Raw genomic sequence first — 14373 nt, forward strand, 5'->3', positions numbered from 1 at the left:
AATGAGTATAATCATTCAAGACTTTTCCTGTAAACTTAATAAGAAAAGCGAACAGAACCTTAATGAAACCAGAAATGAGACCACGGGAAAGAGAAACACAAAGTGTTTCTCACAAAGCTGCAACAGGAGGTAAGTAATCAAAAGATGTACGTTGCCAATTAGATTAGTGAATTTAATTAGTATGAGCACTTCATCCATGAAAGGACCGGAGATATTGTAAGCAGAAGGAAAATCCGCAGATGTCCTTGATGGCAACATTTCCAAAGACCCCATTTTGCAAACGTTGCTCAACGTTGACTATGTAATAAAGTGAATGATCAACTTAAATGGAGGCTGGGGAAGTACTGAACAAAAATGGGCTGCAGCCAAGCCTCTGCTTTAAACAAGGCACCATCACCACCTCATCAAGGCAGCAATAGGGTAAACTTAACTGGTTATAATGAGACCAAAACCCCAATAATTCTGAGGGCAGGCAGCAAAAATCTCGTCTCTATCTTCCATAGAATACTGACTTCAAGCCCGTTGAAAAGTCTTTTATCAACAGGGAGCTGCCACTTGCCCAACAGATATTTTCATGGGATGTGTCTGGTTTTTCCTGGGAAATGTTGAGGTGACAGAGTAAGACTGGTAAACCTCTCATCCCCTCAAGTTTTCTGGTTTTAGCAAGTAGCAAAAGCAGAGCTTAGAAATTTCTGATGTCCCTTGTGGGCACTGTAAACTGATATCCCACAGACAGTGGTGGATGAGCCCAGTGGATCGACCACTGTGTGTCATGGAAAGCAATCCAGGGATCTTACCCTGGAGCCCAGTGCTAACCACGGACTTCCACAAGGTACAGTACAGCATCTAGACCATTTGTAATGCTAATCAGGTAATTTAATTTTGATATCCATTAATATTATACCAATATCTTCTGTCGGAGTTTAAAAAGAGCCACTTGGAGCTATCGGATCAGATACAGGATTTCAGCAGCACCCACTGTGTGTCACAATAGCACAGCCAGTGTGTTATCCAGACACATCTGGACATGAAGCTACAATCCCATCACTACAGGCAGCCCCTCCATGACTGTATTTAAAAGCCACACAGATTTGGCACTTGGGGACGTGTTTCAGTGGCGGCCTTGGCAGTGCTGGGTTAATGGATGGACTCGATGATCTCGGCGGGCCTTTCCAACCTAAATGATTCTAACGGAAACAAAATGAAAACTGTTTGAAGGAGTGACCAAGGTCATTCTCATTCTTTAAAAAAAAAAAAAAAAAAGGATTAATTAAATGCTGATGTTCGTCAGTTATCTGGTAACTGGTCTGGCATTTTCTCAAGATAATCACAACTTTTCGACAAAGCAAGTAACCACCCTGCAGGAAAAGATAAGAGAAAGCCAAAGTCAGGGGTTCTGTGCTGAGAACAATTCACACGTGGGAGAACACCCCCCTCGTGCCTCAGCTCTGAACGCTGCCAGTGTGGAGGCACAGAGATGTGTTTCAGAGGCTGTGTTTGTCCTACCAATGATGATGTTGTTCATCTTGCCACGCTCCCTCACGGCCTCACTCTGCAGCACGCTCTGGATCTGATGTGCTGCGAGGTCAAACAGATCGAGGTAATCTTCCACCGGGTAGCGATCGTGAAACCCATCCCTCAGACGGATGATCCCTAAAAGCAGCAAAAAAAAAAAAAAACCAACAAAAAAACACCAAAAAGAGAATTAAAACCCAACAATGATAACAACAGCAGGGCGAGATTAACCACTGGTGCAAGCCAGGGTGGATTCATCGACGTGGCTGGCCCTGAGCCAGCCAACATCAGCACAAAATTACACCGATGAAGTGCAACCCTCAGACGAAAGTGCCGATAATGAAGGAGCTGAGATGGGAGACACCGCGTGATTACACCGTAAATTCACAGTGATAGGAAGTATTTTAAGTGTTCTGCCTTATAGTTCCTGCATGAATAGCTCGCATTTATTTTCTTCTAAATTTAGCTTTTGGAATGAGTATAAAAGAGAAGGTTCTGCTTTCCTTTGCACCAGTATAAATTGAAGTAATATTGGACTCCCACTAGATTTACTGTTTTGAGAATGAGAACATGCGCTGATGCCAAATATGCAAATAAACACACACTGGGAAATCATTCATGTTTTTTTCTTTCACAGGTATGAAAATAAAGCTCCATGGCAGTGTCTTATTTTTATCCTCTCCTCCTCTACACCCCAGGGTGTGTTCGGTATCACCTTCTCCCCACATTTCTCAACATCCTGAGCCACATCTGTGATTTTTATACTCTTTTTTTTTTTTTCCCACTCCTGTTTTCAAATCTATTCTCACTTCTCCACTTGCTGTACGTGCTCCCCACACAGGACTTGTCAGCTCTCCCTTTCTTGTTCCCACAAGGCCAATAATTATCAATTATGCAAGAGGAAAGCTCAGCAAGGGAGTTCTTTTGTCCATTCCCTCTGATTTTCCCCTTTAGGAAAGTGGGATTTAATGAGGGTAGAAGAAAGTTCAACAGTGTATTTTGACTTGTTTCGAGGGTAAAGAAAAGTGCAAGCGTGCTGCTACAGACAGCCTTGGTTTGTTGCCACCCCGCTCCTGGGAATAGAAACAGTGGCAAGGTGCCAGGAAAGAGAGACAGTCAAGCTGGGACAAAGTCCTGTGGAGCATCAACCACCCCAGCAGAAGGGGAAAGCGGTGATTTGCAAAATGGGGCCTCCCCAGAGGGCTGTTTAACTTCAGCTGAAATTAGTCAGTCTCATAAAAATCCACTGAATCAGAGGATGCCATTGAACAAAGGGACTTTCTTGTCCAGATTTAGTGTTAGAAACCAAACCAAGTTAATAGCCAGGAGCATAGGAGTCATATCCACTCACTGGCTCACAGTAGTGGCTGTCTCGGTTTCACTTGTCAGTGTGTTTGTCATATTCTCTGTTTTGGTTGGTTTTTTTTTCCTTTATTTCTAAATAGCAACCATTAGGTAATGTACTTTTGAGGCAGAATGATAGAACTGAGCCACCAGGAGCAAACCTAATCTTTCATTCTCAGTGGCAGAGAGCTTGAGATGATCAGAAGGTCATCTCTACAGATCCCTCTCCCCTGAGATCACAAGCTCTGCAATGTTTCCTCATTCTCCAGCTTTACAAAACAACTTCAGAAAGTTTAATTATGCAAAGAATGTTCTCTTCAAGGATCAGCACTTGGTCCCCAGTGGCTGACCACAAGACTGTGCAAGTGGAGGGTTTGTGAATGCCAGCACAGAGATAGGAATTCACCCTTGTTCTCCAATTATGTGCACTCCAGCCTGGTTTGTTACATTCTTCTGCCTGTTTGGCAGGTCAAGTTCTGAGCTTTAGCGAGCCCAGTTCTTGCTTCAGTGAGGTTGGATGTGCTACCTCCTCCAACGTTCATTCCAAGCATTTATGTTGATGTTAATGTAAGTGGAGGGAACTATTTAGGATAAAACATTTTAGCTTAGCATATCAGTTCGGTTCAGCCTTTGCTGCCAGGACTCTCATGGAACACAAAATCTTCCACAGCTGGTTTTGCTGACAGTCTCTGCATCTACAAACCCAGACACAAGCAGCACAGCATCCCCATCTGGAAAGTGTCCAAGTCTAAAATGGCCTTTCTTCACTGATCTGACTTTCCAAACCATTCTATGATTCCATGTTTTGTCTTCATTCAGCTGCTGACTGTGATGAACAAGTCCCTTTCATGGGTCTTCAAGGAGCTCTGTGATGCTTTTCTTGTTTGATTTGGTTTCACTCCTCAGTTCACACGGGTACCTCCAGTGTCTTTTTGAACTGGACCAAATTATCTCAAAAGCAAAACTGTATTTTCATCATATTGCTTTAAATCTTAGTTTACAGAAGGTATTTAGACAAGGTTTAAAATATTTATTTTAGCAACTTTCTTATGGCATTGGCAAAGGGAAAAAATAGAAAAATCTATGAACACAGCCAAATCATGAAATCCCCTCTCTGTGCCTGGGAACTTCCTCTCACTAAGCAGTGAGGAAAAAACCCCTGCCTGCAGGAGCTCAAACGTTCTTCTGGGATCCAGGACATGGGAAAGAAAGATGGCAGTGACAAGGCCACATGCAGGAGAAATAAAGAATTTAGGGTATGACCCCAAAGCAAAGAACAGAAGCAGCACTGCAGGTGTCTCAGTGTCTCAAAAAGTGGCCTTCCTTGCCTTTAGACACAGCAGTTCATTAGAAGAGATATTTTCCCACTCCAAGGAAAATTAGAAGAGCACCAAAGGAAAGTGGTAATCAAAGTCCTCATCAAGTGATCTCCCCCACAGTGAGTTTGTCCTTGTCCCCAAGGCGGTGTCTGCCATGAAGCAACAGCAAATGAAAACCAGAAACAAAGATGTCCCTAAAAATAACCAGAATCTTCCTCTTGGAGACAGTAAAATCACTGAAAAGCCTGTGATCTTTGATACCAAAGTCATACAAAGTGAGGGCATGCCAGCACTGAGCAACTAGACTCAGAGGGAAAATCCAGTGCCCAGGTGGAATACTCATCCACATTTAGAGGGAACCACTAAGCACACAGCAATTGAAAGGAATTGAAAATGGCTCTTCTGTGGCTCATCTAGTCTCTAGACACAAGACTGACCTTCCTTGGCATCCAGAGAAGAGAGAAGTAGAAGGAGATAAACATTTCAGACAGATTAAATAATGTGCTCAGCCCCACTGCCCCGAGACAGCCTTTGAAGGTGCAATCATGAGGGGTGGATGCGTTTTGCTCAGCTGGCCATAACCTCAGCTATTCAAATCTGCCTTCAGAGACGTGAGGGTCACCTCATGAAATATTGATGTCACCCAGGAAAGGAACATCAAAAATATGTGCAGGTTGTTTGGTGTGAGAGAGATTTCTCATGCAGAGCATCTCAACTCTTCAGTGTTGACTAGAGCTGTGACACTAATGTTCCTATCACAGCTGTATTTATTGAACCATAAAGACTGAACCCACCCACATTCTAAACACTGGCCCATCATTTATTCATGTGAGAAAGCCTTTACAGAATTTTGCAATTCAAAACTATCTCTGCCGTTCTCCAACCCCCCCTCATCACAACCCAGAAGTTCCTCTTCTTGCCTTTATGAATTTACAGGCTTTATCTCGTGGGGTTCGTTTTCCCGGATCTTCTGAACCACCGCAAACAAACCAAGTGAAATGTGCACGGTCTCAAAAGATTTAACCCAAAATGTAGGCTGAAACATCCTGAGTGTCCGCCACTTGGATTCCTCACAGGTATCTACTGCGAGGTGTTTCTGGGTGAGCCAAGAAGCAGCAAAAAACTTCATCCCAAACACGTACAGAAAGTTTAGGAGACACACCTTGCCTGGGTACCAGGGGGCACGTTTACTCACCGAAGCGTTTCCTTGTCCACCAGTGGGGCTCTTTGCTGGCTGAGAACCGGACCTCGGGGTGCAGCCTGAGCCGGTCGTACAGGTCTGTGGTGCCACACTTGGGCTGGCCAATGATGTAGAAATGGGGCAGGCAGCGCAGGCGGTAGTGTTTGCCCTTGTAATGGTACAAGTGGTTCCAAAATACCTTCCTGAGGTAATCGAAGACGATCCGAAAGCGCTTTGAATACAGTGCGTAAGAGTTTGTTGCATAAGGGTCTGTGGTTGTGTTCCCCCTGTACTCCTCATACCAGCAAGGGTTCTTGCTATTTGGAAGGAATTTATTAGGAATTACTGAAAACATCTGCAACATAAAGAAGAGCAATTTCAGTCAAGGCAACAAACAACCAACAGTTATTTTCTTACCTAGCACAGGGAGAATAGAAACGCTATGTGGACACTTTTAACCCTTGGTTTTTTTTTTCAAAAACAAAGCTGACCCCACTTATTGCTTCTGATGACACCAGAACCAACTCGTGTAAAACTGTTGGACTGGGAGAGAAGTATTTAGAAATCCTTTTATTTTAAGGCCTGAAAGGGCCTCAGTAATCCTCTAACTCCCCTGCAGCCCCAGGAAGTGAAATTCAAACTGCAACACACACTCAAGTCAAAGTACCTTCCCGTTTTTAACTCTGCAATACAAGGTTTGCAGTGACTAGATTTGCAGGAAGGAACACTGGTAAGCAGTTATTAGAAAGGGTCTTTTCTTATTTATCATTTAAGGTGACAGGTAAATCTAAGTCATAATGATTTTGCATAAGACAAGGCAAAAATTCAATGAGGATGTACAGCTATGGGAATACTGATTGATATTTTTAGTTTCAGGTGTCAAGACCACTTATATGACACATCCATTCCGCCCAAGACTCAGAAGGACGTGATCTACAATGTCAATTTTACAGATGGTGTAAATCAGGAGACTCTAAGTGGTGTAAATCACTGTATGAGCACGTAAGCAGTTGCAGTTTTTGATATATAGGTAAAAAGATTGATCCAAAAGTCCTGAAATAAGGAAATATAAAGCAGTTTAAGACACACTTCAATTCACACTTACATGTGGCTCTTGTTTCCTCAGCTCTTCTAAATCAGGGGGCTGTCTCGTGATAAACTCTATCTTGGAAGAAATGGCGTCAATAATTAATTTAATGCTTGGGTAATCCCTTACATATGAAATATTCATTTTTGAAGGCTGGTAATGGTCTTTCATGTCACTAAGGCTTTCATTGTCCATTAGGCTTGGATTGCTTGCAAAAGCTCCGTAATGGAAGGGAGAAGGTATCAACAACAGGCCATGCTTGGCCCCAGTCAGTATGTAGGATACCATCACCAGAGTCATCACAATCAACCCAAACATCAGGCTGCATAGCTTCCCCTTCCTCAAGCAGAAAAACCCATTCCAGCTCTCACAGTGATCAGTCCTGACTTCCAAAACTGCGAGCCACTTCATCTGCTTGCTGTCGCTGTACGAAGGGATCTTGTTTTCCCCTTTGCAGACAGGACACTTCTGGTTGTTGTGATCAGGTCCACGGCATCTGAAACACTGTCTGTGCAAGTCATTTGGTAATAAATGTATGCAGCAATTAATGCAATACCTCATATTACTACCATTAAGCTCCTATATTAATGAGCCGAGCGCAGCTATGAAAGTGTTTCTGAAGAATGTGAGTCATCATCCTCTGTAAAGTCTGAAATTAATTTATTCCTTGTGTGATCCTCTACAGCTACTCAGCAATGCAAAAAGGATAGGTTCAAACCAGCATAAAAAGTGACATATGTCACATAAAGAGGAAAAAAAACCCAAGACGTAAAAATAGATGTTCTCTCTGGATGTAGTTTCCAAAAATTTGGCTCAGTGAGAGGAATGTGGCGAAGTAAGAATTAGCTGCAAAACTGGCTCAAGTTTTTCCCATTGAACAAAATGAGAAGGAAGAAAAATTGTTACGTAGTGTGAAAATATGCAAAAAACAAAAATAACTCATTGTCCTCTGGTTTCTGCTGGAATAGGCAAATACGGGTCGAAATTTCCAGGTTTTCTTAAAATAAGGAGGTTCCAAACCGGACTACTGCTACTGGAAGCTTCATTTTCCCAGAGGTGTTTTCAGAGGTTTGCACTGTACAACCTGAAAAAACCCAAAACCAGATATATAAAAATACAAACAGAAATAATATCTACATTCCCCTTCACCCAAAGCCGTAGCAGAGCACAACCTACCACAAGCAATTTCAGAATTCTATTGGGAAGATGTCTTCTGTTTGCCAAGTATATTAATTACAGCACTCTTGATATAAAACCCAGGAAACATTTGGCTCCAGGTTCACAGTGAGCTGCCCTTGCTTTTCAGTCACCCATCTGCTCACATCAAGGGCTGGTTGCTGCCACAGGTAAGACTACACAACTTCTCACATCTGCTCACTAACCTATCTAACAGATCTTAATCTGCTCCTGAAATATGGGAGCATTTTTGGACAGTGTCCAGTAACACAGGTTTAAATAATTGCACTCTATCTGTACGTGGGGAACCTTAAATTAACTGTCCTGAAGTGGGGCAGGATCCTATTTAAGAGAACAAGGCAGGTATAAGATAACAGTCTCCTATCAAATAGATGAGATAAAAAGCCAAACAAAAAACCCAATAGCCAAGAGTAAAACATTTGGAAAATTGAAGTAAGTGAAAACCAGACACAAGGAAATGCTAATGACAGGATCTCAGGTTTCTGGACCAAATGGGTCCTCCTATTACTCCCATAAAACACTCAATTAGAGAAGTATTTTCATTACTGTTATAAGTCCCACAACTTGGCAATTTCTCCCTTAGCTCTATCAACACCTGTCTTTAATGCTTAAGAAACATTGCTATAATTCTAGATAATAACTCCTGTTTCATTCCCACAAAAGTATCTTAATCAAATGGAGCAGTCACTTCAGATTAATCATCATCCTTCTAGCTGTGTTTTTGTTATGAGACAAAGTGCTTTTGTAAAAATTATTTGTATTCTTGGTGTTCCTCCCACGTAACACTGACACATATTAGAGGCTTTCTGCAATCAGAGCAAGTAGGCTGTGTCTCAGGGACTCAAGAATAATTAGATAAATATTGAACAAAAGTTTTAGCAAAATACTTTCCTAACAAAAAAAAAAATTCATTTCCTTAATGAGTTAATTCTCTGAGTCAGATGAGGCAGATAGAAATCGTAGCATAATCATTCCTGACTGTATTTAAACCAAAGGGAAAGAAATCAGTGAAAGACTTCTCAAAGAAACTAATCTTAAAATCTTCTCCAAAGGAAGAGAGTTGTGATGATTTTGACAGAAGTCTGAATGACTAGAGAGACTAAATCAGATTCACTGTGATATTAAACTGGGAAAGTTTGTGCTTTCTTATAAATAAAATATCCCCCCAATGAACGTTCAAAAGAAAGACTTTGATGGTTGTCCAGACACAATCAATGGTCCTAATGGCTGGAGAGGAGGAGGAGAAGAAAGGGATGTCCTGACAAGAAGTGAAAAGTTTCCTCTTTACCAGTAAATATTTCAAGGAGCAATGAGACCCCTGAGAAAAGATTTTCAAAGATGAAGCAAATAAGGCAGAAGTAGTGTCAGGGCAGATTCAGGTGCCATCCAAGAGGAAACAGAAGAAATGAAAACAGATAGTTCTAAAAAAAAAAAAAAAAACAACCTGGAAAAAAAGAGAGGATGGAGATGAGAGCCTTTATCACAAAAGGCAAGAAAAGGGAGGTCGAGAAAAAGCCTCTCTTACAAAAGATGCACGAAGAAGCGACTTCAGTTTACAGCAGTACCTATAAAAGATCAGGTAACCACAAGAGGTACCCCCCAGCATCCCTTCAATTAAATTTATCGTGTGCTACACGTTTGTTTTTATGTTTCTTTTCCTGATCCTTTTACCCTGAACTCCTTCCCTCTGACCCCCGGTGAGTGTCTCAATATTCTGCCAGACCCCTGCTCTCCAGCTCCTTAGGTGTTTATTTACAGAGATTATGTTACTATGTTACTACAGTTTTGTTTTCGGAGGGACTACAGTTACTATGCACTGTCTGTGGAGAATTGAGAAAAAAGTATAATTTACTTTCCAGTCCTCTTCTAATACAAATCTGAAACCTGCTCAGTGATATCGCCTGAATGGATTTATCTGAGTCTTCTGGAAGCAATTCTAGGCTTGTGTATTTGATATTAACTCTCAATTTTTTTAAAAGAGCGATCAGAGATGCATTAATGAATACAGAGCACAGGATCTTATGAAAACCACATAACATTCTCTGTCCTTTCCTGTGTCCATCTGTGTGTTAATAAAATGGACTGGAGTTCACTGAACCCTTCCCATATGCAGATACTTCTCATGAAAATCTGCTACAAATATTACAGACTCAAGGCAAAACCACGTTAGCCACATTTTTGAGAGCTGAACAAAATGGTTTATCAGGAAGCTGATACAAGGGGAAAAAAAACAGAAATATGTTTAGGCTACAGTAAAACTGAGATCTTAATCACAACCATAACTCATATATACACACTACAACAGGCTGCTTAGTTAGATGATCAGTTGGATGACCTATTACAGGGCAATATGACAGATTACTCAGCTAATAGAATAGAGACATTGAGCTCATTTTTTTAATAACTGCTGCTTGCCAACATACCATTTTTCATGATCTTCCACTGTCATGTTCATGTAATAATTAAAAAAAATAAATAAATATATGGAATAAGCAAATAAAAGACAGGATACAATTCCCCACTGCTGCTCCCTTCTCTGTGCCAGGAAGCTTTTAACAGAAGTTCATTCCCCAGCATTTCGCCACGCCAAGAAGGATACTCGCCGGAAGGGCAGGATCTTCTCCCAGCCCTCATTTGCCTCATCCACCCCACGAAATGAAGACATTTATAGAATCTTTCTTTGTTGTTGTTTCTTCCATTCAGCATTCCCAGCAGTCATAACCACAGCCACCAACACACATCACCTTTTTTTTTTTTTTTTTTTTTACATTTCACTGCTGAGAGCAGAAGGATTGCAGCAGAAGGAAGGCTGCGAGACTTGAGCTGGCAAGAAAACCACGTGTGCCTTTTTATATTTTGGTTGCAAAACTGCTGTCTGTTCGCTGGCAGAAAAATCACTCTCTTTACACAACCAGCAGTGTCTTTGTATATTGAATAATGTAGCATGTAATTTCCTCTTGTTGAGGTGAACGGTGAATTATTTACGACCGTGTCTATACGGCTGTACATTAACGTGTGCCAGCTCTAACCTCGAAGCAGAAATCAGCATCAACCTTTGCAAGCTCCGTGGCCCTAAAGCAGAAAAATGAGGATCTTTGGGAATATCCTAAGTAGGAAACGTGGATGTACAAGATGACACACGGCTGGAATGGGGGAAAAAGGAAAAGCTGTCTTAGGTTTCTATACAGTCCCTCTGAAGCCCAGAGCACCTGAATCACTGTTTCATGTTGGAGCAGGCTCAAGCTAACAAATGTATTTATATGCAACTGAGAACTTAATAGCAAACAGGTGAGCCCTTTGCTTTGCTAGTTTCCCTGTGCAATTCCTTCATTCTGTGAGAGGAGGAGCCCTTGGGTGCTCAGGATGCAGGAGGAAAGGCTGGGAGGTAACACTTGCAGCTACCACAAAAGCAAACAGCAAAAGGCTGAGCTCCCTGCTGGAGCTTTACACCAAAGCCCTGAAAATGCCGTATTCAACATGCCCTACTCATCCCCAGATGGGAAGCTAAATAGGGTCAAAAGAGAAAATGCCCCCCAAAATAACATATGCAAGATTTTTCATCATTCACGTGGTTTTGTTGACTACATAAAAATATTTCAAATTCTATTTTAATTTCTGTTAAATAAACATGTAATAAAATTCCTCTCTTTTCTCTTAAAGGATTGTAAGGGAAGGCTGCAATCAAGCTGGCTATGGAATCACAGAATCATGGAATCACTGAGGCTGGAAAAGCCCTCTCAGACCATCGAGTCCAAGTGCTAACTCAGCACTGCCAAGGCCACCACTAACCCACACCCCCAAGAGCCACATCTATATGGGTTTTAAATCCCTCCAGGGATGGGGACTCCACCACTGCCCTGGGCATCTGTGCCAGGGCTGGACAACCCTTTTAGAGAAGAAGTTTTCCTTAATATCCAACCTAAACCTCCCCGTTGCAACTTGAGACCGTTTCCTCCTGTCCTAACCCCTGGGAGAAGAAACCAACAGTCTATAAAAAGAAATTGCTTTCATATGCTCAGTCATATAACTGCAGCTCTCCTCTCAACTATGAATAAGATAAAACAGATGGAACAGATTTTACATGCATATACATCTTCTGGATATCTAAGTGTATGACCTGTTTTTCAGGTCACCAGCCTTAATATTTAATACGCTTTCCTGTCTTTCATAATTCTTTAAAACAAAGATAAAACAGACCCTTTCTAGTGCTCTTCAGGCTAAATTTTGTACTAGGCTTGTTGCTTTTAATCATTTTCAGCTTCTCCTACCACCACACGAAAGGGTGGCATGCTGTTAACCTATTACAAACGCACTTCAAGTCCCCCAGTAACACATTTCCCAGCTTGGGGTGGAACTGCTTCTCTGGTTTATGTCAGTGGGGCTACAGCACTTTGTTTCCCCTCTTCACACAACATAATTAAAACCTGGAACTCACTGAGGCCAAAACTGTGAATGCATTTGAAAGAGATTAGACAATTAATGGAGAGTAACTCTGTCAGTGGTTGCTATCCTCAATTCCCAGAAGCTAGAAAGGGATGGGAATCAAAGAAATCTATGAATATCTATTCTTACATTCTTTTACTCTCTATTACTGACCAGAGGCAGGAGGGAGGGGCACAGGTGCCTGTGCCAGTTGAAGATTTCAGGTAAGACAGTTGTGTTGGGTAGGTCGCAGTCTAAAATATGGCAAAACAAAAAAATAATCCCCCAGCTCTCAGGTGAGATGGGATGAAGCCCAGCCAATGCCTGTCCCCACAGCTACAGCTCCCCCAAACAGGCTCCACATCTCACAAACCACATCTTCTATTTTCTTTCTGTTCTTTTTCCTATTGCCCCTCCAGTCAGGCATCACTTCAAGAATTTGTGTGTTGATGTGTTTATTAGAGCTGAGAGAAATTGGGCTCTTTTCCCCAAGAAATCTAATTATTTCCCATTAAAAGTAAAAAAAACCAGAACTATTAATGTATGGAAACAAAAGAGTGCTTCATGTTCTTGCTCTGTTGCAGCTGCCTGAAAGGTTGGAGCCGGGTGGGAGTCAGTCTCTTCTCCCAGTAAAAAGTGAAAGGACAAGAGAAAATGGCCTCAAGTTGTGACAGGGGAGGTTTAGGTTGGACATTAGGGAAAAATTCCTCACTGGAACACAGAAGTGGTGGAGTCACCATCCCTGGAGGGATTTAAAAGTCCTGGGACTCGGGACATGAGTTAGTGGTGGCCTTGGCAGTGCTGGGGGAATGGTTGGACTTGATGGTCTGGGAGGGCTTTTCCAACAGGAATGGTTCCGTGATTCTATGTTGTGATGTTTGTTATTTATCCACGATATCAGAAGTAGTTGCATCACAAGAAGACACTTCAGCTGAGGCATCACCCCATACAGACACATGGCACCTGTCCTCTGCAGCAGGTAACCCTTGCCTCCCTTCTTTTTTTCATTTGAAAGCTACAGATGCTATAAAAATAAGGCTAAACAGCTTTAGAAAACAAAACAAAACAAAACAAACAAGCAAAAGATTAGGCAAAAGATAATACTGCTGGATCTCATCTGCTCAGTAACTTCTAAAGGAGCACATGGCTTCTCATTTAATATATCTAATGATCTTCAAGTAATAGCTTTGTTGTTTTATCCATATTCTCCTAATTGTTTCCACCAATGTGCAGAAATATTCTTATTGCCAAAGTGCCCTCTCTGCCAGATCAGGAAGGTTTGTTTCATTCAAGCTCTCAGTTTGCCCTGCTGCTGGTTTTTTGAAATCTCAGGGCAGAGCTGATCCCACGCCCTCCATGAACACTCCAGAAATGAACTTCCCTTCGGAAATATTTCACCCTCCAAAGCTCCTGTGAAGACAAGGCTGTCATTAGTCACAAAAAGCTGTAGGTCTGGAAGTGAAACGCTGCCCACAGTCATACAGTGATAAACTTTCCATGACTCACATCAAGAGGAATGGAAACATGAAAGGGCAAAGTGAGGCTGGTGGAGTAAAATCCTCATAACATTTTCATAGGGAAAAAAAAAACCAACAACCCCAAAATATTTAGTAGCAATGCAGCACAACCGTGTAATTCATTTTCCATTCCTCCATCACCCATTGCAACCTTGTCCACAGCAACAGGGACCGGCTTTGTCCCTGCACAACAGCAATTTTTTAGGCAACACAGGATAAGTTTATGACTCTGGACACAGAAAACCTGCAAAACTTTACAATTATGGACACTTTCTAGCTATCAGGGTTACTGGAAATTATTTGAATTGAACCAGACTACAGGCAGCACAAGGATTTTTGTTCTTAGACACCGTCTGTTGAGAACAACCCAAAGTATTTGTACAAGTGTAATGAAGTATTTGTACAGAGAGAGGAAGTTCATCCTGTTAGTGGGCAGGTTGTACCATTTAAATAAAATAAAAACACAGTAGAAGTAATAAAACCTGTGCTAAATTAAAAAAAAAGAAAAAAAAGAAAAAAAGAAAGAAAATTATGTAAGGAAAGGAGAGAAATAAACATAGATTTTCTCTGTCCTGCTTGTTGGACAAATTTGGCTCCTCAAGTTGACATTTTTTGAAATAAACTTTGCCTGAACTCAAATCTATTCTATTTACCTCAGAGAAATCAGCAAGCTGCCAGGAAGAAGATATGTCAATAAAATGAGGATCATGAATCACTGACCTCTGCAAACTTCTGGCCAAAAATAAAAAAAAGGAGGAAAAAAACTCAAAACAAAACAATAAAAAAAAAAAG

The 14373-nt window shown here is 41.5% G+C and overlaps 1 protein-coding gene across 2 annotated transcripts in view; it reads right to left on the reverse strand.

Annotated features, from left to right (window-relative positions):
• Nucleotides 1-14373, reverse strand: part of CHST15 (carbohydrate sulfotransferase 15) — a 47537-nt gene that overhangs the window by 12059 nt on the left and 21105 nt on the right. For both annotated transcript variants that reach the window (XM_027890962.1, XM_027890963.1), the window contains exons 2-4: nt 6464-7529; nt 5374-5713; nt 1507-1653 (exon numbers count right to left, since the gene is read on the reverse strand). In XM_027890962.1, coding sequence (XP_027746763.1) covers nt 1507-1653; nt 5374-5713; nt 6464-7006 — 1030 coding nt within the window. In that variant the 5' untranslated portion in view covers nt 7007-7529. The remainder of the gene's footprint in view (nt 1-1506; nt 1654-5373; nt 5714-6463; nt 7530-14373) is intronic.

This window comes from Empidonax traillii, unplaced genomic scaffold (assembly GCF_003031625.1).
Source record: "Empidonax traillii isolate 1590-97213 ecotype Southwest subspecies unplaced genomic scaffold, ASM303162v1 scaffold304:size641404, whole genome shotgun sequence".
In the NCBI taxonomy this organism is placed as follows: Eukaryota; Metazoa; Chordata; class Aves; order Passeriformes; family Tyrannidae; genus Empidonax; species Empidonax traillii.